Consider the following 25551-nt stretch of genomic DNA (forward strand, 5'->3'; position numbering starts at 1 on the left):
AAGAGACAAGAGGACGGGACAGAAGAACGCAGCGTCTATGTCTTGTCCAACAAGAGCTACATACATGTTTTATTTATCAGAGGGCCGGACATTAAAATTTAACCTGGCCACGATGTCTTTTGTCTCTACATGATCTCTGTTAACGTTGGCAAAGTGCTCTACTTTCTACTTACTCCGCATGAACACACGCACATAGACACACTTCTTGTGCGCTGTATTAAACATAATCCGTACCTCAAAGGACATGACTCAAAGTTCATGCTTTGATGTGTTTTCAATCTGTTGACATATAAAATCTCCATTTTATGAGAACTTTCCCAATAACCGATATCCTGAAGAAACACAATAACATAACAGTTGTATGCGTATTTAGCTCAGTGCTGTTCCCCTTGCAACATTGTTCTTCAACATTTAAATAAAGACGTATGTAGCATCTCATAATGCATCAATTATTCAAGACAGACATCAAATATCAAAAGATATATATTTTTTAAAGAAGCTGCAAAAAAAAAGCCAAACATTGTCAGGAAAAGGACCCCACAAACTGTTAAATTAGAATGTCAAAATTACATTGTAATTCTAAAGTCTAATCTGATTCAAGTACGAATGTGCAAACTGAGTACGAACAGTTTCTGCCAATATTTCCAAACACAAAAGGCACATGTTGTAATGACTCAGCAAGCCACGGTCCCAACTTTCAGCACCCATTAGGACGAGAGAGGGCACTAGGACCCTGGGTTCACTGGCCCACATAACCATGGCGTGTGCTTTAATTAACATGCAGGCAGGCTCCATTATAACTGGCTCTTATCTTTGATAATGCAATTCACTTCATGACACGACGTTTCTAATTGGACGGGTGCAAAATACGGCGGGACGAAAGAGTGTTTCATTCTTCAGAGTCCCTGATGAGGGAACCAACACGCTTATACGGCAGCACAGGGGAACCGGAGGACACAGAGACCGGATTAGAAAAAGAAGGGCAGATGAAAGAAAGAGGGGAAGAGTCGAGGAAGAACGAGACCGCAGGGGGCAAGTCTTATGTATGATATGTCCCCATTCGCCACTAGAGCTGTTAAGATTATTGCCACAGTAATCCATAAATGTATTTGTGTAAATGCATTCTTTAGGGACAGGAGGTGTGAGAAAGAGAATCAATGGGCAGATTGTTTGCCGGTGTTCTCTATAATTTTATGCAATTTGGGAGTCAACCTTTGTTTGCCCTGGGCCGGGTCGCTGAGCCTCCCATGCTACCCTGTCTTTTCCAGCAGGTAATTACCTTCAAATGCATCTCTTCAGAGGACAGAAGCTAAACATGCTACCTTCACAGAACGTGTGGGCATGCTCCCTCCACACAGAAAAAGAAAAAAGAGGAAGTAGGGCTGAACCACAGACTGTATACCATTGATTTCAACCCAGCACCCTCTTGCCAAATGTCTTTGTGTTTGCTTAACATCAGAGCGCCAGCTTTGTGTTGACCACCCAAATCCCCCCCACCCACAGAGGCATTGAACCAGGCTCTGCCCGGATGCAGCACGGACAGATCAATGAGGTGATCTTGAGGTGTGTGGGAGGAAATGATCCTAGCATGAGTTATAATAACTGAGCTGAGAGGTCCCGCCCCTTTTTCTAAATCAATGACAATACATTTAGGTTATAAAAACCTTTGAAATGAGTTGAAAGTGTTTGTAGTCTTTGGTATAAAATAAAAAATCGAAATTCTTATTCTTATTTGTATTTACTTTGCCTTATCATTGCAGATTTATTTCTCGTCTTGTGCATTGGGACGGTGTATAATCCTAAGAAGTCATTACACTGATCACGTTTAATATGCGTGAAATGCACAGTGTTGACCTTGTTCCGTCGTGGGAGCAGATGAACCTATTAGAGTATCACCGTCTCGCATGTTAGGGCGTCCTGGTCTAACCATTGTAGAAGGACAGTGGGGGCAAACGCAGGCACACAGACACACACACACACACACACACACACACACACACACACACACACACACACACACACACACACACACACACACACACACACACACACACACACACACACACACACACACACACACACAGAAACACACACAGAGATACACACGCACGCACACACACACATACACTACATGTATGCACACCACTCATGACATACGTTCATGCACGGACACACACTCTAATAAACGTGGACGTAGCGTCGTAAATCATCATGCATGGTGCTGAACCTACTTATTTTAAAGTACCCATTGATCATGCTTTATATCCCCCTGTGCCCTGTCCCTAACACACACGCGCACACACACCCACACCCACACTAACACACACACACACACACACACACACACACACACACACACACACACACACACACACACACACACACACACACACACACACACACACACACACATAAACATCCATGCAACCAGATATAGTAGCCTTAAGAAAAAGTCACAGAGGAGGCCGTTTCTTAAGATGGTTCAATAATGGCGGTGTGGGGCTTGTGGGGCGTGTGGGGCGCGTGGGGGCGTGGGGCGCGTGGGGTGTGGGGGTGTGGGGGTGTGGGCGCGTGGGGGCGTGGGGGTGTTTGAGTGTGTGTGTGGGAGTGGGCTTGCGAGTCTGCGTGTGTGTGTTTGCTTGCATAGGCATGTCATGGCAGTCGTCTTATCTTTTCCCGACAAGAAAAAAAAAACAATTCATGAGAGAGAGAGAGAGAAGAGAGAGAGAGAGAGAGAGAGAGAGAGAGAGAAGACAGAGAGAAGACAGAGAGAGAGAGAGAGAGAGAGAGAGAGAGAGAGAGAGAGAGAGAGAGAGAGAGAGAGAGAGAGAGAGAGAGAGAGAGAGAGAGAGAGAGAGACAATGGGGTAGGAGAGAAGATTACTAGAAAGCCCGCAGAGAGAGGGATGAAAAAGAAAATTAAAGAGTAAAATTAGAAAAAGTTAAAGTGGAGAGAAAAAAGAGAGGTAAACAGCTATGAGGTTAACGGCAAAAAATACTAATATTCATGTAATTTAATGTGATGAGTTTGACAATTTCAGCTTTGTGTTTATATGTGTGTGTGTATGGGGGGGGGGGGGGGGGGGTAGGAGCCGATAACACTCACGTCGCGTTGTACATCAGCGCCTTCGAAACCCTCAGTTTTCATGCTATCTACCTTGCTTCACTACAAAGTGAGACCAGCACTTACAAATTCATCCACCTGGGATAGCCTCTTTGAAAAGGCAGTTTAAGTGCGGACGTGGACGACATGACCGAAGGCCAATAATATAGAAATGGGGTGTGGAAGTGGCCTTAACAGTAAACCAATATTGATTCAGTAGCCACACGTCTTCCCCTCCACTCTCCCCCTCCATCTCTCGCCCTTCCTGTCGCTACCCTCTCTAGCTCCTCAGTTGTAGAGTCAGGGCTCGAGAGGCATTAAAGGGACGACAGCGAACTGATCAAGAATATAAATAGTGCTGCTATTAATAACAAAAACACAGTCTAAAAAAAACAGTAATATCTCAGCAGTAATTACACACACTCGTCATTGTGTAATACAAACATTCTCTCTCTCTCTCTCTCACACACACACACACACACACACACACACACACACACACACACACACACACACACACACACACACACACACACACACACACACACACACACACACACACACACACACACACACACAAATCTCTCTTGGGAAGGGGCTTAAAGGTCAGAGGAGTGCCCTTGAGAACCTTGAGTATGATCCTGCGTTAAGCCCTACGTAAATGAACAGGGTTTCGTAAATCCTACAGTCACACAGTTTATCCACTCAATCGCAATCAGTGTACATCAGTGTAGTGTTTGGGTGTGTGTGTGTGTGTGCCTTGTGTTTCGGGAGGATTTCGGACCTCTTTAAGGGCTACCTTGAGAATATGCTCACCATATTCAGTTCCAACCGCATCTTGAAATAGACTGTTTGGAAATATATATGGCGTCATAAATAGTTATATCATTAAGGTGACTTTTACGCAATGACATAACTGAAACATAACAACTACATCCTCAGAAGACCTTTCTTGTCTCTGTTATACATATTCCCAGGCTATTTCCAGCCATGATTGCAGATCTGTTGCATAGAAGCATAAAGTGTTCTGACAGGGACGGTGAATTAGTGTCTGTAATTGAAAATCTTCAGCCCGGTAGGTTCCATTAAATCTTTTATAGAGAAAGAGATACACATTTAAACACACACACACACACACACACACACACACACACACACACACACACACACACACACACACACACACACACACACACACACACACACACACACACACACACACACACACACACACACACACACACACGATGGCATCGGTGGCAGTTCAGTGAAGTGAGCTTCATGAAGGACAGTGATCTTTCCTCAATTATACATGACCCGTCAGGGAGATGAAGGAGGGCAAGTGGGCAAGAGAGGACAGAGAAAGGAACAGAGAGAAAAAAAAAGAGAGAGAGAGAGAGAGAGAGAGAGAGAGAGAGAGAGAGAGAGAGAGAGAGAGAGAGAGAGAGAGAGAGAGAGAGAGAGAGAGAGAGAGAGAGAGAGAGAGAGAGAGAGAACGAGTTAGAGAGAGAGCTCTCGTAATAGTAAGGGAATGAGATGAGATCATTAGTATTGATGAATGACATAAATGATAGAGTTCAGAAGTGATGACAGTAACGTGAACAGCAGTGTGAAGAGGAGCGAGGGGGTGATTGGCCGAGGGGAGAGGATGATGTTAGAAAGGTTGGGGGAGGTAGGGGAGGTTGGGGAGGTGACTGTGAACTCGGCATTGATCTCCATGTCTCCTCCTGCAGCATGTTTGGACTTTTGCACTGTGCCAGAACAGCGAGCCACAGGCTGGACAAATCAGCCCCAGGCTTCCACACACAGACGCACACACATTCACAGATCCACAGACACGCATTTGGATGCACACACAACAAACACATAAACACATATGCGACACACATGTGAAAAGACAAATAAAATAGGTAAATAACACATCGTCATTGATCGTAAATTGATTCCAAATGATTTTAGAACAATTTATCAGTTGAAAGCTAGTCCATTTATCTTTGTCGAAGATTCATTCGAAAACATTTGCTTCTAACATGCACACACTCACATTCCTCATGCATTCTACGAAACCATGAAACCATTACAAGCAGAGCCTGTGTTTACGTATGGGAAAACTATACATTTGAATAGAAAACAATTATCTGAAGACTGTAGAAAGTCTTTCTACAGTTTTAAATTTACCCAGCATAACCTCGGCACCAAACACAAAAAGGGAAAATACATGTATAATCATGTATAATGCAGTGCATTGAGCCGCACACATTCGGGCATGACAACTTCAACGGAGTAACTTGAGCTCTACGAACTCCCAGGGTCCCAGAGAAGACACATCAGACTCCACTTTGAAACCTCCCAAGTCCATAACGGAGAAACCGAGACATGAACTAAAATACAACTAATTAACTGCGACGCGCTAGGCATCGTCTCAACGACTGTATCACTGTTATTGATGTTGACCTACATTCACACATTCAAATATCAGGAATATGAGTGTGAGCGGAACAGAGACGTAGAGTGAGGGAGAGAGACAGGGGAGATGGGCAGAGAGGCGGTCCGAAATGGAAAAACACGGTGGTGCTCTTAACAGAGGAATTCGGGGGTTGTGTGGCAGAACAAGACGTAACATCGGGAGCACAGGATGTCATGAAATATGTAGGAAGCGGCAGCGCGGTCGCAACGCAACAGCCATTAGAGAAAGCGAGGGAGAACGCAGTCAGCCAGAACCATTAATGTATTTTTGCTTTAGCATGGGGACGTAAATACACAGACACATACATTGAAACTCCCACACACACACACACACATATACATATACACAAACACACACGCATACAGATACTCAGACACATACATGGTAACACCCACACACACATACACAAAGACACAAGCACACACAGACACACACACACACACACACACACACACAGTCACGCCTACACATCACACTAGTGGAAAATCTCATGCTTTATGGTTCATGCAGATGTAAACCACACATAAACACAAACACACAAACAAATACACACTAGTATTTTTCACCAGACAAGCAGTTGAGTGCTGAAGAAACGATCACACACACACACACACACACACACACATACATGTATACGAACACTAAGACATGAAAAACAAGTACTTTTCTCTCTCTCTCTCTCTCTCTCTCTCTCTCTCTCTCTCTCTCTCTCTCTCTCTCTCTCTCTCTTTCTCCCTCTCTATTTCTCTTGCTTTCAGCCTTGTTGTGTAAATCATTGATGGGGAGCATGTGAAGGAAGACGCAGGCCTGGTATAGCTACAGACATAGTGATGTGACTAAGCCAGTCTGGCCTTTAAAGGGTCAGCCCTGAGACCCAGTACGAACCAATAGACTTCTGACACTTTTGAACTGTAGGTAGTAATCTGTAAACAGAGTTTATGTCTTTGAAAGTGAGGAGCATGCAGCATCCTTGTGGCACTAGTAGTAATGGAGGAGAGTGAAGTCGGGAAAGAGCGGTTTTAAAGACAATTTACATAACCAAAGGTTAAAATGTTATGCTGTTTTGTGAAACAGTATTAAGGAAAACTTGAATAAATAAAAAATAAATTGCAATACAAGGACTTCTCATCTGCAATCCTTGAATCCATGAAATGATCAAACTCTTAAAAAGTATAAGATAATTGCGAGGTAAGACTGGGATCATTTAGAGCCAAACTTCTATGCATCTATTGCATCAAATTCATACAGGAAACAGTCACAAAGGAGCCCACAATTGAGGGATTAAGTTCCCCTGCAGATCGTCATGTTGTTAGTCATGGTTATAAGCAGGCTTATTGGTATTGTTCTATGCTTGTTGAGCATAAGCATTTAATGTATAGACTGGGGTCAACCACCCACCCACCCACCCACCCACCCACCCACCCACCCACCCACCCACCCACACACCCACACACACACACACACACACACACACACACACACACACACACGAAGCAATATAGACACGTCACACAGATATACACTGTTAGTTATATCTGTATACAGTATGTTGGTGTGATTTCACACACACACACACACACACACACACACACACACACACACACACACACACACACACACACACACACACACACACACACACAGACAGACAGACAGACAGACAGACAGACAGACAGACAGACAGACAGACAGACAGACAGACAGACAGACAGACAGACAGACAGACAGACAGACAGACAGACAGACAGACAGACAGACAGACAGACAGACAGACAGACAGACACACACACACACACACACACACAAAACTAGCTTTACTAAAGAGGAGAAGGTTAAAAGCATCAGAACAACCAGGTGTGATACACAAAAGTTCGCTCTTTAAGTTCTGCTATTTTGGTCCACGCTGCTTGAAACGTCTTATAACGAATTTTTCATCCCAGAGTAAGATAAAACACAACAGTGACAGTGATTGAGGGGCATCCGAAAATGCATAGGATAGCCTTAGCTGAACACGCATTCCCTGAGGTGTGAATCAGTAAATCACAGCGTTATGTAGTGCCGGTGTTATGGTGCCACCGAATTTATCGTCGCTGATGAGACGAAATGAAACGATAAAACATGGCAATAAAGAAGGAAGCATTTGTTAAAAATCCAATGAATAAATCGGTGTTGTTTTTTTATCCGCTTATTGTTCGAATGCCAGAAAAATAATCAGTTTCTTGCGTAAAAATATTATCGTTCAAATTTGGCACGGCAACATGCGGTGTGCAAGAGGGCTGTGGAAGAGGGAGGCATGCACCGCACACGCTGGCTTGGAGACAACACGAAAGCCTACCTGGATGCTGCATGAGATCTCAGAGTCGTCCAGTAACCGAATCGTGCAGAGGGTTTCCTGGTCCAACGAGCGGATGCTTGGGCTGCGAAACCGGAGCATTTTCATTCTTCTGTCGTTTTGAACTCAGCTCTTCATCTCAACGGACACTGTCGCACATGCCTTGGATTCGGTGGCTTTGATCACCGCCTGTGTGTGTGTGTGTGTGTGTGTGTGTGTGTGTGTGTGTGTGTGTGTGTGTGTGTGTGTGTGTGTGTGTGTGTGTGTGTGTGTGTGTGTGTGTGTGTGTGTGTGTGTGTGTGTGTGTGTGTATCGCTGCCTAGGGATGGACATACAGAGAGAATAAGGGATGGGATGAGGTGGTTGCTGGGTGTAAACGAGTGGAGGGCAGAAGCGTGAATCCGACTACTGTCTGCTCACCGTTCTGCCTGGTCCTAATTGAAGTGGGAACAGGGTTTCCAATTCCCCTCGATCTTATGCTCCCTCCTTCACCCCTCCCTCGTTCCCCTCTGACGCGTAGTTTGTGTACAGTGCGCTGCGCTTTTCTCACATGCCTCTTCTTCAATTGAACTGAGCACCTGCCCACGTATCATCTGTATCATATACATTTCATTTCACGGATTTAATGTAGGCCTACATATCATCAACCAATTCGATTCAGCATTTGAATAGCCATTAAGCCAAATACACTAACACTTATTTGGCTGAACATTAAGTAAGAATTCAAGAGTGTGGTAGGGTAAGCTCACATAGGAAAATGTAAATATCCACTCCAGTTTGATAAAGTGTTCGTTCACTGTTTAAATAATAAGCGAAATAAAAATTATTAAGAAAGTTTGTCTCTCGTATCATTGTAATTATTATTTTATTTCTCATTAAAACACTGTTAGTATTTTAATGACCAATGATGTCGCATGTTAACCGTCAATGGGTTATTATTATTTGTGGTAAGCTTTGTCTCGGACGACCCTGTCATTTTAAATGATGGGCATATATGCGCGTTTTGCGTCATTGGTCCCTCTGCGGAAGTTGACTACATCGAGCGAACGTACAACGCGTGTTTCCTGGCTCAGTTCTCGACCAATCACTGATGCGAACTGTAAAGTGAGTGTTAGTCAATTGGTTGGTAACGGATACCGGTTCGGCCCACTGTACGTTCGAACCCTTGGTTGTAAAAGCTTCCCAAGCAAAATTACTCCAGCTTCGGAGTCGTTCGCTGCTGTTCTCCAGAGTTTCGAGGTGTTCGTTGTAACGGGGAGTCGAGTATACTGGCTATAACGCTCCCAGGGCATTATGATCGTCATTATCATGGGGGTGTCAGGCTGCGGCAAGTATGTGTACGGTATACATCATCGGCGTATAGTAAACAAGGTTCCGTAGTGTGATTGCAGCCATTATTTAGAGTTAAGATGTTCACCTGAGCAAATGAGGCCACCTGTAGTAGTGACCACGTGATAACAAAATGATGTAAGCCCATTCTATTAATTACGATGATATTGTGATTTACATGTTACGTAAGGCACATGTTGACCTCAAGTGCCAAATTATAAAACAGGAAAAAACATATTGCATGACTATATCGTTATATATACGCATAATTATCGTTATGTAATGAATGGGAAAATAATAAGCACATCTGTTTTGCCTATTCTCTTCTAGATCCACACTAGGAACCTTACTCTCAGAAAAGGTGAGATTTTCCTTCAACACTCCTGTTGCTGTTTCCCCTTAGTCACAGCTGGTCTGTGAATGTCTATGTTTACAGCTGGGCTGGCCGCTGTATGAAGGAGACGACTTCCACCCTCCAGAGAACATCGACAAGATGGCTCGCGGGGAGGCTCTCACAGACCAGGTGAGCTACTCACAGACCAGGTCAGATGCTCACAGAGCAGGTATGTCTATACAGGCATAGACAGCACCAGGCTTGCAGTTGTCTCAAGGGCCCCGCTGTCTGCTCTCCCCACTCAATGGCTTCCTCAGCAACCTGAGTGTGTGTCACAGTGCCTATGGCTTCATAAACCTGATGTCCCTTAAGCAAGATCGCAGCCAAAAACTGTTCTATCTGGGCTGACGAAGTCCATTGATGAATAGTTGCAGTCTCAAAGGGGTTCAAGTGTCAGCCCTTCAAATGAACAATGTTTTCGTTTCTACACATAGAGCAGAACGCTCATGTTGACGTGTTACTTCAGGTGAGGTGCTTTTTCTGATATGATCATTCAGAATGTGTTATTCATGCCATTAATGTAATATCACATGGAAACACAATACCTTCTGAGCGGAGGATGACAGCTGGCCGTAAAAGGTGTTTTTAGTAATGACATAACCAAAGCTATCGTTTGCCAACATATATTGCGATGCCATCTGGCAGGTACGAACAGGCGTGGGGACAATCCGTAATCCAAAATAATAATTTTAATTGCCTTTCAAAATAATTATTACCACGACAAGAGCACCCAGGAGTACATTTGAGTTTTATTTTATGGCAGAAAATTGAATGGCAGCCATTGACAGAAGTGTTGGAAACTTGCAGGTTTTTGTTTAATAAAGCCTTTTTGTCTCATACTAAAAATTCAACCTTATCGCGAATTTGACAGAGTCTGCGTGTCAAGTTGGATTTCATGTTCGATAGTAGTTTAAATAAGCCTGTTTCTTGACCTCCATGTCTGATGTTTAATTTTCTATCATTGGTTCTTGGTGGGGACCTTGGTTTAGGAAGGTCATTGTCCATTAGCGACATTAGGCCCAATATGTGCCAAAGCAGGGAGTTATATTACCTGCTCAGGCTCAAGGATCACTAAGTTCACCCCGAGTTATGCATTAACACTGCTGAAAGGAGTGTTGTCAGCTATTTTTTTTATTATTGCTGAGTATACTTCTCTTATACGCATACGTTTATGCCCGCAATATTTTTCAAAACATGCTAACCAAGCTAATGCCACCAGACCACCTATCTTAGCGTAGGTAATACACAAGCGCTCTAAACCCATCCACTGTATATTTAATGTCAAGCTCATTTTATAGCCATATTTATTCATAGCGGCTATTTGCTCCTTGTCAAATCGCAAAATAATGTTGTACTCTCTCCTTGCCAAGGCAGATAGCTGCTGTTTGCATTGTTTTTGCTTAGGCTGTACAAAATGTATCCCTCTGTGTTATCTTCTAAGGTAAGCTTTCTGTTCCCCATGGCTCAGTTTACCAAAGGTTGGTATCAGTTGTACGTACAGACACTCAAGTGAGTCCCGAACATTTTGTCCAGGGCTAAACCTCATCGTAAGAGTTCACGAAGACCAACAATACAATAATTCTACCCCCTGCTCTTTGGCATAAATCAAATGTTTATGCCAGAGTCGTAATGTTATCGTTCATGTGTGGTCCTTCTGTCACCAAATTCTCCCAGGACAGATTCCCGTGGCTCCATAAGCTCCACCAAGCCACTGTCAAGTAAGAAAAAACGATCTTGCCAAACTCTCCCCATCGCACGCAACCCTCCCTCCCTTAACCTGTCCCCACTGTCAGAGTAACAGTGAACATTGTAAGTGTGATTCAGATCCGTTTGGATGTGAACATATTTCCCCCCCCCTCTGTAGAGCACGGCGATCGTCCTCTGATGCCATCGTGGTTTGCTCAGCCCTGAAGAGACTCTACAGGCAGATCCTTCTCCACGGCAGCCAAGCACTCACTTCCTCTTCCTGTGCGGAGCGAGAAGCCCTGCCTCCGTCCCTGCCCGGGGTTTACTTCCTCTTCCTGAATGGCGACTATGAGCTCATCCACCAGAGGATGGTGGCCAGAAGTGGACATTACATGCGGGCGGACATGCTGCAGTCCCAGCTCTCTGCTCTGGAGCCACCAGGAGCTGAGGAGAGGGCGTTGACCGTGGACATAAGAAAGGACATCGGGGACATCGTCACAGAGGTTGTGAATCTCCTCGGCCTCAGGGCTCCCCCTTGAAGGGGTTACCAAGGGAGCAGACCATAATCGCTCAGTGAGTGTTCACTGGGAACTGCTTGGAGAACTAGCGTGACACATGGGTTTTCCCTCCTTGCGTCCTGACCTCAGCAGTGTGCCGGAGGGCAAGTGAATACTTGAGTCAATTATTAATGCATTTGTTTTCGAAAAATTATACTGACTTACTTGAATTTTCACATCCTTTCCATTTGTAAAAATCACGAGATCATGCAACTGAGGTAATTGGACAAGCTGTGTGTGTGTGTGTGTGTGTGTGTGTGTGTGTGTGTGTGTGTGTGTGTGTGTGTGTGTGTGTGTGTGTGTGTGTGTGTGTGTGTGTGTGTGTGTGTGTGTGTGTGTGTGTGTGTGTGTGTGTGTCCCCAACATGGTCAGATGCCCTTCATGAGACATTGAACCCCAAACCCCACATAGCGAGGGGGTCCCTGTATTATGCATGCTACAGCTGCTTTTGTCCCATGAGATCATCTTCGAACCCGCAACCCAGATATTTCAGGAGCCTCTAATCCTGACAAAACCTTGAGGCTGTTCTCATATCCCACATTCAAACCATCTGAAAACACACACACAATTCGTTATTTGGGCTTATTTCTGTTATTCGTTACATTTTTACACACCTGATCACAGATTTCGTCATGATTTAAACACATCAAAAAGAGAAAAGAATGATCAAAGAAAGAAAAAAAACATGCCATTAAATTGTACTATTGTCTTATTCTAGTCTATGGGTTTGTTATGCCTGCTCAGCAGTTTTAGTTATTAATGTAGAATTATCAAACCAAATCACTTGGTTGTAAACTGAGTGACAAATATCAAACGTATTTTCTGCTTAAATAAAGCAGTGGGTCGTGAATTGGTTACTGGCATTCAAGAACCTGGGCAAAGCTGCCCTCTGGTGTTTAAACAGAAATACTACAAACCACATAATTTAACGGATTATTAGGAAACAAGTTAAATTTGTCCCATGTAACCATTAACTATACTTTTAGTGGTGTGAGGTAATTACCCTTATAATGTGAGGAGTCCTATCTCTGATATCAAGGATGTCTAACTTGATGTTGGGTTTTCTGTCAAGTGAAAACTTTGCTATTAAGCGTGTCATTGTATGAGTTTAGTTAAGTTCATAGTGCACAGAGGTAAATAATTGAAATTCCCTTACACGAATGGCAGCAAAACATTACATTGGGCCTCAGACAATGAATACATATTCATCCTCATATGCAACCAGTTATATGTCCTGTAATACATTGATATCTGTAAGATATCACTTAGATAAGATAACACTTTATTACGTGTGTGTGTGTGTGTGTGTGTGTGTGTGTGTGTGTGTGTGTGTGTGTGTGTGTGTGTGTGTGTGTGTGTGTGTGTGTGTGTGTGTGTGTGTGTGTGTATCCATCAGGACTGAACGTTGAACCTGAAGTTGTCTGTTGGGCCTCAGATCCCTGAAGCTGAGAACACTGGGTAGCTCCAACTTCTCTACTGGATGTCTTCACTCTGGACTCTGCACAGAACATATTTAGATCAGGGGGGGGGGATACACACACATTGTAAGTATGTGTCTGTATGTGGACCAAGAATGTCATCAAAATCCTTGAATGGTCTTGATTCATCTCCAATTCAAGACTATCAAAAGGCATCAATAAATGTATCCATCAAACCAAATTCTTCAAAAGTAAATTATTGTGTAATAAACTGCCAAAAAAGGTAAAAAAAACAAAACGATGCAATAAAGCATAAAATAGAATTCAAATACAATATAACTATAATATTTTGGTTATAAAGTACAATACAAATAGAATACCAGGATAAAGTACAGAATATAAGGTACAACAGAAAGTGTGCACAAGGAGCCGAGGCCAACCTGTTGACTGGTGTTGGCCAACATCTGCAGCATCTGCTGTACAAACTGCATCTGCTGCTGCTCTGTCACCATGGCCCCCTGGGGTGCATTTGCTGGCGGGCTGTCTATGTAGGAGTCAGCAGGATTAACGCCAATGCTTTCCAGATCAGCACTATGGGAAAGACATCCACCAACACAATGACTCCACCTCCCCATGCGTAGTTGGAAAAGTACAAAGCAGCACTTGAATCAAATTAAAGGTTTTTTTTCCACCTCTCGGGGTGGTAATCCATCCTTGCGCATGATTGAGTGAAAGTGGTGGATGTTGATATACATATCTACTTGACAAAACAGCTATTCAAACGTATTGATCACATTAAAGAGGCTGAACAACTAGCTCATTAATAATTACCAGTAATCCTTTGACTGTTAAAGTAAGTGCATATCCTTTGAGGGTCGATTTAAACATGGCATTGATTTAAGGTCTGAGTTATAGTCTCTGCTGACAGCTGTTTGCTCTTTCACCTGGGTACCAGAGCCGGGGCTTCTGAGACGAGGGTCTGTAGGCCGTGTTGGATCTGAAGCAGAGCCTCCATCGCCCTAGGGTTCAACATGGCCGCCAGCAGCTCTGGACTCTGCATCTAAATGGTTCACCAATCACAGCGCAGAGATTCCCTTACCCCAGCATGGTTCCATTGTTTGTAATGGCTAATAACATCTCAGGACAACTTCACAGTCAAATATACTATTCAAAGTATATCAGAAGAAGGCATGTCAGAAATGTGTTCAATCATATACAATTACATTTCCAATCATGTTAATCCTTTTCAGACAATTACTATATGAGAATGACTCCTCCATGAGTGGTCACCTGTTGCAGGAACATTGGAAGCTGTTCTCTGATTTGCTGCTGCAGCTGAGGATTCCCTGAGAACAGCGGGTGGCTCAACAGCATCTGAAACAGCATGTATACTAGACCTTATTACTGTGTGTTTGTGTGTGCGCTCGGATGGATTAAGAGATTCATGCAGGTATACTCCACCTGTGCGGCCAAGTCCTGGTTCTGAGAGAGGGTGTCCAGTATGCTGTTGACATAGGGCCCTGAGAGCAAGCTCTCCATCAGACCTGGACAGGCACAGATATGCTCCAGGAGAGACTGCATGCCTGCACACAGAGGGGGTGGTAGTGTGGTAGTGGTTATGGTTTGTCTACCGCCTAGCAGAAAGGCTCCCGGTTAAAAAGACAATGTCTTCAGCTACCTGTCGGCATCCTTGTGATGCCTAGCTACCACTTACGTGCTCATTCATGACATACATCTGAATTCACTGTAGGTGACTATGGATATAAGCCTCTGCTAAATGGCTAAACAGTGATCGTAGTATTTACCTTTAAACAAAAAAACATGAATTAATAGATGAAGAAAACATGGAAAGTGCAACAGAAATCCCCTTAATCCTCTTTAAGGGGACCAAGTTGAAACATAGTTACATTTTGTGTTGTTGAATTCTAATGATATATCCTTGCCTCCAGAAAAGGGGTCCTTCGAGGCAGGATTTACAGTGGGTGTGTCCGCCATGTTGGTGAGGGGCTCTGTTGAATGCCTGTACAAGGGCAGTGGCAGTCCCTCATCTCTGATTGGCTGGGATTCCCCCGACGATGAGGTCACTAGAGGGTCTCCTCTGGTCTGAATAAGAGCAAGAGGAGAACAGCAGAGCCCAGGGACTATGAGAGGGAGTCCGAGCATGAAGGCCACTCTAAATATAACAGCTTCACCTTGACATGACTGGCATTGAAGGACATTGTCAATCCTGAAATCAATGTGTGTCTGTGTGTCTGTGTGTCTGTCTGTCTGTGGGTGTGTGAGCACCTTTACACGCAGAGGGCTGAGGGATCGCTCCTGTGAGTTCATTTTAGTCCGCTGAAGTGAGTCGGCAGGGGCTGGTTCGCGGTTTGTTAGGCCACAGTTCTTGTTCCTCATCACTTCCTGTATGATGTTTGGGTTGTGAGTGAGCTCCATCATCTGGGGAACGACATAGTTTCATCACTTCACATACAAACACGAGAACAGGATCGATACATTTGACAGGGCTTCCTACTGTAGTTCAATGTAAACAACGTACAACCAAAGTATCTTAATTCCACTACATGCGCATACTTCCACACCTAGCAGAAAGCCAGTTTGCCAAACGTGTTACCCATCTATAAATAGACGATTCAGAGTGGTCTATTTATAGACCATTAATAGACCTTTGTATGAAAGTAACTTTAACCAAACAAAAATAACAGGATCTCAACAGGATTTTATTTAATCTCAAGTGAATGAGTTGTTGTACAAACACACACAGACATTCGAAATCGATTGACTTTAGACCCATGGACCCCCGACAGCCATTAGTACCACTTTCATCCAGCCAACCAAACACATGTGCCTGGCCTCAACCATTCGTGACCCCTGACTTCTGAACCCTTTAGCCGGCCTACCTGTGCGATGACATCCGGGTCATCCATCATGTCGGCCACCTCTGGGCTGGTCTGGAGGAGCTGCAGGATTAGAGGGTTGGACAGGAGGAGCCGTTTGGTGAGCTGGGGGCTGGAGAGGGCGCTCTGCACCACGGGGCTACCCAGGAGACTGCTCATCAGCTCCGGGTCGGAGAGCAGCTGTCGCTCCATCTGTCTCGGGAGAGGCTGGAAGAATCCCGGAGCGCTGACAAACGGACCCAGGCTGCCCAGCTCTTCCACTGAGGCAGGGGGGGGGGGTCAGAGCGTAAAGGCTCAGTCCTGGTTCCACGTCGACGCAACGCAATGATGACGCAGACGCTTCGACGCAGTCGGGAACCTGTTTTGGTCCTCTTGACGGGTTTTAATGCGTAGACCAATCACAGCCCTTGCTGCTGCGTCGCCGCGACGCAAGGTTAACATTTTTGGGAGGCGCACGTCAGGCCCTTGCATTTAGGTGGAAGCAAGGAGGGTCGGCAAGGACGTGATGGCTCTGTAAACCCCATTGCGTTGTGTCGACGTGGTAACATAACTAAGCCTTAAGACATCTCACGCCTTTGTGATACAAAGCAGGATAGGACAGTATAGCAGGGCGAAGCATGGGGGACTGGATGTGAGTGGATTGTAGGATTAGACTCGTCTGGCAGGAGGGTGGTGATGGGATGGGAGGTTAATTAGTAATTAGAAAAATGTATATTACATACGTCAAATTTGAGTTTAATGCATTAAGGCGTGAATAATACCACAATTAGATTTGTTATTAAAATGTACAACATAAAAGAGAAAGACAGAAGGGGAAGGGAAAAGGAGCTTCCAGATTCATGATGACCAGTGATCCACCTAACTCAAGCTAATATAAGCTACATCGACGGGAAAGGAGTGGAGGGAGTGTAGTGTGTCACAGAGCGATGGTGAGGGGGTTTGTAGAAGGTGGAGATGGATTGGCGAGAGCAAGTCAAGAGTGATGCAAAAATACAATTTGAGACAAAACAAGTGAGGTGATAAGAGTAAATCTTGTTGGAGAATCATACCAAGACAGAGAGGAGAGGTGGGTGAAGGGGTCAGGTTATCAAGGGTAAGGTGATCAATCTCTACTTCGTGGTCTGTTCTGGAAGCCACACTCCAGGAAGCTGGTGTAGACACAAGCTCTGGACTGAGGAGGAAGAGCAGTCGATCAGAACAATCAATCAGAACGATTAATACAATTATAGACAGCCTGGAGTGACCTATAGCCCTAAAGTGTGTAGGCTACCTGATAAACATGTTGAGGTTGACTGTTCCGTCGTTTCCTTTATGCTCAGTTATCAGGTCTGACCCACGGAGAATGTTACCGGAGTGGATGAGCACGAGTTGCTCTTCGGTGGTCCCCAATCTCTTCGCGACACACCTTTTCAACTTCACACAAGGAGCATCCATCCACACCGTATTATTAGTTAGTTTAACTTGTCCACGACAGCTGCAACTCTAAGTATGATTGATCCTGCCAAGACTTTTAATTATCCTCACAACATACAATAGTCATAAAGTAGGTTATCTTGGCATGCTAATAGTCTAATAGCTCAAGCAACATCAACAGACAAACGCATCAACTGATTAAGCCTACATTAACGGTCTTTGAACAAACTCAGTTTGATCACGCACCGTTTACCTGGCTTACGGTGCAGTTTACCCCGACGGCGAAATCATTTATCGCTATAGTGGTCTTCAGGGTCACCCGAAAGCTGTCTGAGAACAGGGCGGCCGGTCCCTCCGCATCCTTCACCGCGCCAGCCATCCTTGCCCTTTCCCAGATGCAGTCCGTCTTGGCCGAACGTGGGGCGCAGCATTAGATGCGTCTGTTCAGTGACTCGACAGAATGGAAGGGACTCATGCCAAATTTAAGAGGCTGCGCAAGTTCCACAGCCTCTTAATTTCTGTAGGATTTTTTATTGTATCTTCTTCATTTATTATTTCTAAATATACGTTTGCCTTAATTTATTTCATACAAAACGTTATTTCATGCCTGCTTAGACAATTAAGATTCTCTTGTCCTCCTACAGGCGTGGAGTTGTGGTTTTAAGTTGCCACTCGAAGGCCTTAAAAACTGATATTTTGTGATTAAGTACTTTAACCCGAACACAGACACCCACTTCACTGTAAAGTAGTTTTATTAACTTCATAGTGGGATAAGGAAAATAAACAATTTGGCATAAAGCCAAGGGTTTCAACCAGAGATGTCATGGGGATGCCTTAGCATCATGTTACGGATATAAGGCAGCGCGGGATAACATACCACCTAACATAAACTCAACAGAGCATTGTTTAAAAAATGATTTAAATAAAAAAACCGCTGTTGATGCCAATGGGTGGGCCATGAAATGTCAGATTTATGTGCTAAGAGTGGCATGCATAGTTTGCTGACACGACAGAAATAAAATTAACAACCCAGAGGGAAGGGGGGGAAAACATTTTTTTCTCTCGAAACAAATAGGAGAAATAAAAGTCAGCAGCGTCTTCTTCATGTATTTGTCCCGGGGGACACATTCAGTGGTGGACTCTTCATAGATCACACTCAGAGCCCTTCTTCCCCCTCTTGTTCCCCTGCCAAACACAAAGACAACAACACGTTAGGATTTGACGGGACTGAATTTGGATATACGTCATTGAAGAGCAGGAAGGGGTTTGTCAACTCTAATATGCCAACAGGTAGGGGACGGACGGAGGATCAACCCACTATCTTTCGGCTGACAGTTGAACAGCCCAGCCTCCACACTACCCTGCACCCCGTTTAGATTATGTTAACGATAGATAAGAATGCCAACGTCAAGTATTCATACCTGATGTTTGGGTTGATCCGTTTGCAGTCCTTTCACTTTAGACTTCTCTTGTTCAAGGGCCGCATGCAATAGTGTTACCTGAAGAATCAAACAACCAAAAAACAAATTTTATTCAGCATACATTTGGAGCAGTTAGGATTGACTACATGGCCCGGAGTCACTATGATACAATGCCAAACAAATAAAAAAATATGAATAAACCATAAATGGCTGAACAAATATCCTCTACCCACTGCTAAAAGGCCCAGTAATAGTCAATTTAAGATTGCAAACCGGATGACATTATGCTTCTCCATACACACACCTGTGAAGACAGTTCCTCTTTGATATTCAGCAGCTCATCCACATGGAGGAGTATTTCTGCTTTATCTTTCACTGAGGGAAGAAAAAAAAATCTTTGAATAGGACTCCTTTTTTGAGCCATCATTTGCTATACATGTCGTACAAGAGCTTTTTGGGTGCAGTGACGACGCATTTTCAAACTCACTCTCTCCCTGCTGAAGCATCTTGAGCAACTGTGCGTTTCTTGCCTTCACCTCTTTGTATTTAACCTTCACAATTGGAGAGAACAGGGATATATCAAGTTTTCAACATAGGACGGGTAAAATACTTTTTAATTCTGAACAGGAAATCTGAAAAGATCAACGAGTTCAATCAAAGTGCCAATAGAAACATTCAGTGCTGCGATGCTCACCTCCCATTGGGAGATGGTGGTCTTGAGTTTCTCGATCTCCTGGTCCTTCTTCTCCAGGTCGTCCATCAGCTGTTCCGCTCTGGGGTCCTGTGGAGAAGGCACACGTACCATAGCAATTAAACAATCATAACGCACTGGCTCCTAGAGGGACTCATATTTAAAACTGTTTATCATTCGGCTACAGTGACAACCCTGACGCTGTAGCCAACACACACACACACACACACACACACACACACACACACACACACACACACACACACACACACACACACACACACACACACACACACACACACACACACACACACACACACACACACACACACACACACACACACACACACACACACACACACACACACACACACACACAAATCCCGTAGGTGAACAGAGAGAACTGATTCCTTAATTTTTAAACATATAACAAAAATATGGTCACGTAAATAAAATATACAAACAAACAAGAGCTTTGTCTATCCACAACCTTATATTGATTGAGTCTAAAACGTTCTAAATGATTCAGCCAATGAGAGTTCTACGGCAGGTAGCAATCGCGTTGCCATGGCCCATGGGTAAACAAATGATAAGGCACTGTCACGTTCAAATTGTACCGGGGGGGGAAATTGTACCGGCCTACGTCATCTGTTGTTTACATCTTGACAACCTGCCTGGTAACAGACGACGCGATCTTCTGTTGCCGGGCAGGTTGCAAAAAACATTCGGCTCATGTTTCCAAAAGACGAAATAACATAATACAGATAACGGATCGCTAGATAACACTTGTTTTTACTTTATATTTGTATTGTATTTAATTGTTTAATCGAATAGCAACAGACGACGCGATCGTCTGTTGCCGGGAAACGGGCGATCGCGTCAAATGACGTAGGAAGGTTCTTGAACATTCGCGAACTTTCATGCTCGTTCATTGCACTCCTTCATTGAGCGTGACAAGACAGAACACTTATTTTACCATTAACATTTATTGGCGTTGCTAACTTTATATTTGTATTGTATTTAATTGTTTAATCGCATTTATGAATGTTCAAGAACCTTCCTACGTCATTTGACACGATCCCGGTACAATTTTAACGTGACAGCACCACCACACAAGTTAACTAACGATCGCTGTAGGCTTCAATATAATGCAAGCACTTTATGTTTTATTTTTATTTTGTTCTACATTACAATTGCATGCTTTAATAAAGTATTCTTTTGTGAAGCACAATGGTGCTTCACTGCTTATTAGCGCTTCTTGGAAGGCGCAATTTAATTCTTACTCCAACCCAATATGTATAACTGATATTTATGGAAAAAAAAGGAATGCATGTGCTTTATATATTATTCTTAGTATTAACACTTAACCTGGGTAATTTCACCAGAACATTAGAAAGTAACAGGCTACATGAATGTTGATTAATATTTATTCCATCATTTCCGATTCTCTGCCAAATGACGTTACAGACCATCTGACTTAACGAACGAATCAAACGAACGAATCGTGATAGAGAGCGTAACTGAAAGAACTGATTCCCGGAAAAGAATAATTTTGCCCATCCCTAGTGGGCATGCATATGTGTTGTTCTACATCTAAGAAGAATAATGATCAGATACTCGACAAGGTGTGCGTTAGTGTCAGGCTCACCGGTTCGTGTTCCGTGGAGTTGTTGGCCTCTTGGGCCGGGCTGGTAGAATACTGTTCTTGACGTTTCTCCCTCTGGACGATTTTGCTCACGTCGTCCTCCAGCTTGTTGAAGAAGCGCTCGTCTTGCGCTGGCCCGACATTGGCTGCTCCGCTTCCCTGTTTAAATGAGTTGACCTTAACATTCTGAAAATACCTCAAAATGTGTTCCTCAAGCTAGAGACTGACAGAATTTGCTCCTAATTCCTACAGAAAAGCTGTCGTTTTTTCATTGGCAGGTTGATTAATCAGGTTATATACAAATAACCAGAAAACTGCTCACCTCCTTCTCCTGCTTTTTACCAAGATTATCTGCAAGACAAAATAAATGGTGTCAATATTCAATATAAATAACATTTAGCCAATGCAAATTTAATAAAAATGTCATTGATAATCTGTTAATCTCAATCACGGGGTCTGGCAAAATGATCACAATTATAATTGTATTTAGTACTACTACATTATCATGATTACAACAAAGCAGATGCAGAGAAAATGCAGCAGGTAGTCAAAAGTTAAGGGAATTGATCTGCCCTGACCACAAAACAAGATCAGCTCAATTATGAAATGCACCAGATTGCAACAGACCCCTCTGGGAATAAAGGGTACCCCCACCAGCCGGGGGTGGGGGTGGGGCTGGGAAGGCCCTAGCATCCCCTCACCTGCAGCGCCGTCACTTTGGAAGTTCTGCAGAGAAACCGTCTTCTTGTCTTTCCCTTGTTGACCCTTCTTCTTCTCCTTTTTCCCTCCTCCCTCCTTCCCTCGAGACTTGGGTGACGATGCGTCTGTCGTTTTCTGTTGGACGGAGAAGGTGTGAACGACCAGACTTGACCTAGTTACATGGCTAAGTGAGCAGATTAATACAGCTAAACTATCAAGTAGTTCTGAGCTTAACATTTTTATTCGTCTGCCTAACTTTGTATGTATTCTTCAAGGCCCCAAAAATACACATTCTTGGACATGGTGGGACATTGTGTGCATGGAATGGGTTTTCAGGACCGGCCTCTAGGGGGCAACATACAGTATGTATACAGTATATATACAATATACAGTATGTATACAATATACATGGTCAATATGAATACATTCTCAAGAGGCTGGTCGATTTATTAACATATATTAAGAAAGGTTTTTAGCTCTAAAGTATTAGCCTATACACTATAGTGATCCTATAGTGTGGGTCATTAGTTTGTCTGTCTGACATACCTGATGTTTTTGTTGCTCAAAGAAGTCCTGTTTGCTCAGAATCAAGGCCTTTTCCAAGTCTGCCTCATAAAGTTCACTGGTTATCTAAAGAGGAGCACATACACAACTGCTCATTAAGAAAGCATATAAGAGCTCAAGCTTGATATAAGGGCATATACATCTGTCCTTTTACAACATGCGTGATACGCAGGATTTCTCCACCAGGCTCAGAGAGGAAAGTAGCAGGGGAACAGCGGCACATTATGCACAATGTCACGTTATTTTCACTATGCTCATTTTAAAGTATTGTGGTAGACCTCAGCTCACCCAATCACTGAAGAAACTATAAATTCATTCTCACCTTGAGAGCAGTCGTTTCAATAAGTGGAACATTTAATGACCAACTCAAAAAGCACACGATTTAAATTACAAAAACCAACTTAGTCTTAAGCCTGGTTTTGATATTGAGGACAGCGATGGCCTATATTTTCAACAGAGAATAACAACACACTGCACTGCAGACTGAATCCTGCCTGCATTTATCCAAGACATGGCTTAAGGCCTGATGAATCAAACAATACAATTCCATGCAGGGGGAAATCTGGTTAGGCAGGGTCACCAGGTTACTACTACTAGGGCTGTCAAGTTCTGGTTGGTTGGAATTTGTTACTCAATTCTCATTGGACGGACAATCGCTGATGATAGTTTCATAAGGAAAAAAACTCTTCTTAATCCATTATTCCTGGGGTGCATAATATGCAGATCAATGTATTTTATTGTTGAATGATGAGCTGTATTGTGTTCGAATTTAACTAATGTGTTATAACTCGCCCGACTTAAGGATGACCGCTAGTCTACTTAGTGAACATTGACAACTATTTTACACCATGTCAAATAAGTCGTTGTAGGCATTTGGTTAAGAAGGACGACACAAAAGTGTGTTGTCATTTAAAAAATGGTAGGCATAAGTAATTCTCGAAGCATAGCACCCGATATGCTTTGAATATTAACATATCAGACATGACAACTTGGACACATTGCAGCGTCATCCATGAGTGGATCTGGAACCCACTGACTCCCTCCATACAGCCCTTAGGTGATATTTAGGCTAGCCGGTAGAGTGGGGTGCACTGCGGCAGATTAGGTTCATCTAGAGACAAAGCTCATTTTCATTTCAACCAATCAATGTTTAGCCTACCATGATCCTCTTTGGTTGACTACAGCCCTATAGGTTACAGTGGTGGTTATCCTGTTGACACCTTACCCGTATAATCTCGTCTTCATAGCAACAGGTTAGGTTTACGGAAGTTGAGACATTTGAGGAGAACAACTTTTATTTCTACAAATCAAGACCGACTCTTTAGGATCACCGTCAACAATATGATGTGGATATATCTGCGAAATAAGAGAAGTTCCCTTGGCGGTCACGTCTACTAAATGGGATGAGAATCTGGGAAACTGGGTTCCGTAAACCTCCTTCTGTGCTTAAATGGCAGTCAAGAACCCTGGTTACGGTAGTAACCAGGGTTCCTGTGTGCATAGTGCATTGTACTGACACAGATATCATGTGTCAACATGGTGAGTGAAGGGGCTTCCACTGCTCTTACCTGCTCATCCCTCTGCCTCCACTGCTGCCACCCTTCTGGTGGTGGAGTACCCTGGTCACCTAACCCTGGATTCAGAAGAACATTGGCTACACTCTGAAGGGTCGGTGGTTGGGATGAAGGTTTTTGAGGGATCTTCTTGAATGCCAGACTTCTTAACTAAAATGGGAGAAAATAAATAAAAATAAGTTTGACATCTTGACAAATCGGCTCCAGTCTGAATCTAGTGTAAACATTATTCTAGAAAGCATCCTTTTAACATTGCATAGTGTTAAGGTACCAATACGTACAGCTTTGAACACATGAATAGGTTAGAATCAGCGAATGAATCACATAATCAAGTTTTATTTATTCTATCAACCACCGGTTGGCAGTAAAACTGCAGTGTGAGCAACCTGTGGTAATAAGGCTCATCTACAATGTAGGCCTACCTATTCGTGGCTTGTTCTCGTCCTTACCTCGTTCACTTCACACTTTTGTTGGTCCTTCATTTTCTTCTTCTTATCTTTCTTCTGGTCGTTTTTCTGAGTCGTTTTGCCAGCTGCCGTGGTCTTACCCGGTCTGTTCTTCCCAGACGAGTCGCGACCGGCTTTGCCAGTGCTCTTACCCTCAGAGTCCGAATCAGAGTCGATTTGCAGCAGGGCGAACCGGGACGCGGTGGTGGGGACATTGATCATTGTAGACGATGCCATTGATCAAATGTAGGTAGCAAACTGTTCACAAAGACAAAAATACTGTGTGAACCTCCGACTACACCGAACCACACGTGCGGGAGGTACAATCGTTCTGGAATGAAGCAAGTATGTTCTAACGTTAACAATAAGGTTGATGTATAAACCTGACGTCAAGGCCAAAGTCTTTCGGTTTCATTTACACCGATATTGATGCGATATCATAAAAAACGCAGCTAGCATTACATCACATTTAGCCCCGCTAAGCAACACATCGTTAGCCGGACAAAGCTAACCAAACAAGTGGAGAACAGGCTCAATGAAATCAACCACAAACACGTTCACCGTTTTAAAATGAACACGTACTGCAGCACTACTCGTTAAGTATTTTGGATGTCATACCCGTGACAAATTGTTGGTGGAAACCTACTTTTAGTTGTGAAAGAAAGTGTCCTGTTTGTAACTAACACGTTCAGCAGTGCTCGCCGGAGGAGTATGTACAGCAAGCCGGGTGGACCAAAAACATGCCCATGTCCCGGTGTATGTAAATTGCTATTCGATTTTGTTGCAGAATGCTGTGATATGATCTTAACAAGTAAAACAGAGCCAGAAAAAACTGTGAGAAAGAGAAAAAAAAAATTTAAACCTCACAACAGAATTAAGTTAAAAACAAAATTGAATACTTGATTGATCTAAATAA

At 43.5% G+C, this 25551-nt stretch overlaps 4 protein-coding genes across 15 annotated transcripts in view; 1 reads left to right on the forward strand and 3 right to left on the reverse strand.

The window, feature by feature from the left end:
• The window catches only part of frmd3 (FERM domain containing 3), a 43822-nt gene extending 35415 nt beyond the window's left edge, over positions 1-8407 (reverse strand). For 2 of the 5 annotated variants that reach the window (XM_060054012.1, XM_060054011.1), the window contains exon 1: positions 7905-8407. In XM_060054012.1, coding sequence (XP_059909995.1) covers positions 7905-8009 — 105 coding nt within the window. In that variant the 5' untranslated portion in view covers positions 8010-8407. The remainder of the gene's footprint in view (positions 1-7904) is intronic. The other 3 variants (XM_060054014.1, XM_060054013.1, XM_060054015.1) reach the window with 3 other exon arrangements.
• Positions 8408-9067: 660 nt separating this feature from the next.
• Positions 9068-14100, forward strand: LOC132459475 (probable gluconokinase). Of its 6 annotated transcripts, XM_060054037.1 has the most exons (6): positions 9068-9232; positions 9561-9591; positions 9667-9753; positions 11299-11342; positions 11489-11883; positions 13264-14100. In XM_060054037.1, the coding sequence occupies exons 1-5, from the start codon at positions 9195-9197 to the stop codon at positions 11847-11849; spliced, it is 561 nt and encodes a 186-aa protein (XP_059910020.1). In that variant the 5' UTR covers positions 9068-9194; the 3' UTR covers positions 11850-11883; positions 13264-14100. The 6 variants fall into 6 exon arrangements, with proteins under 6 accessions (XP_059910020.1, XP_059910019.1, XP_059910022.1 ...); XM_060054036.1 differs by lacking the exon at positions 13264-14100 and having other exon boundaries at positions 11489-12222; XM_060054039.1 differs by lacking the exon at positions 13264-14100 and having other exon boundaries at positions 9128-9232; positions 11304-11342; positions 11489-12222.
• Positions 12132-18181, reverse strand: LOC132459464 (ubiquilin-1-like). The gene is made up of 11 exons (XM_060054017.1): positions 17849-18181; positions 17453-17595; positions 17232-17353; positions 16186-16442; positions 15572-15724; positions 15229-15388; positions 14747-14868; positions 14576-14659; positions 14230-14345; positions 13726-13876; positions 12132-13365 (listed from the first exon to the last, which is right to left on the reverse strand). The coding sequence occupies exons 1-11, from the start codon at positions 17972-17974 to the stop codon at positions 13354-13356; spliced, it is 1446 nt and encodes a 481-aa protein (XP_059910000.1). The 5' UTR covers positions 17975-18181; the 3' UTR covers positions 12132-13353.
• A 148-nt stretch (positions 18182-18329) lies between these two features.
• On the reverse strand, positions 18330-25427 carry gkap1 (G kinase anchoring protein 1). 3 transcript variants are annotated; one of them, XM_060054023.1, is made up of 12 exons: positions 25282-25426; positions 24639-24893; positions 24184-24339; positions 22598-22681; positions 22054-22186; positions 21675-21703; positions 21356-21511; positions 19711-19797; positions 19504-19567; positions 19321-19391; positions 19017-19094; positions 18330-18780 (listed from the first exon to the last, which is right to left on the reverse strand). In XM_060054023.1, the coding sequence occupies exons 2-12, from the start codon at positions 24870-24872 to the stop codon at positions 18739-18741; spliced, it is 1134 nt and encodes a 377-aa protein (XP_059910006.1). In that variant the 5' UTR covers positions 24873-24893; positions 25282-25426; the 3' UTR covers positions 18330-18738. The 3 variants fall into 3 exon arrangements, with proteins under 3 accessions (XP_059910006.1, XP_059910007.1, XP_059910008.1); XM_060054024.1 differs by having other exon boundaries at positions 25254-25363; XM_060054025.1 differs by lacking the exon at positions 22598-22681 and having other exon boundaries at positions 25282-25427.
• Between the last annotated feature and the right edge of the window lie 124 nt (positions 25428-25551).

The sequence above is a fragment of the Gadus macrocephalus genome, chromosome 6 (assembly GCF_031168955.1).
Source record: "Gadus macrocephalus chromosome 6, ASM3116895v1".
NCBI lineage: Eukaryota > Metazoa > Chordata > Actinopteri > Gadiformes > Gadidae > Gadus > Gadus macrocephalus.

Coding starts and splice junctions, on each gene's coding strand:
- LOC132459475 (XM_060054037.1), top strand. CDS start 9,195: ATGATCGTCATTATCATGGGGGTGTCAGGCTGCGGCAA. Junction 9,592..9,666: donor GAACCTTACTCTCAGAAAAG/GTGAGATTTTCC, acceptor CTATGTTTACAG/CTGGGCTGGCCGCTGTATGA. Junction 9,754..11,298: donor GGGAGGCTCTCACAGACCAG/GTGAGCTACTCA, acceptor AAATTCTCCCAG/GACAGATTCCCGTGGCTCCA.
- LOC132459464 (XM_060054017.1), bottom strand. CDS start 17,974: ATGGCTGGCGCGGTGAAGGATGCGGAGGGACCGGCCGCCCTGTTCTCA. Junction 15,725..16,185: donor ACCCGGATGTCATCGCACAG/GTAGGCCGGCTA, acceptor GTCGTTCCCCAG/ATGATGGAGCTCACTCACAA. Junction 14,346..14,575: donor TTCCAATGTTCCTGCAACAG/GTGACCACTCAT, acceptor TGAACCATTTAG/ATGCAGAGTCCAGAGCTGCT.
- gkap1 (XM_060054023.1), bottom strand. CDS start 24,872: ATGGCATCGTCTACAATGATCAATGTCCCCACCACCGCGTCCCGGTTC. Junction 24,340..24,638: donor AAAAGTGTGAAGTGAACGAG/GTAAGGACGAGA, acceptor CTCCCATTTTAG/TTAAGAAGTCTGGCATTCAA. Junction 19,392..19,503: donor GATGCTTCAGCAGGGAGAGA/GTGAGTTTGAAA, acceptor TTCTTCCCTCAG/TGAAAGATAAAGCAGAAATA.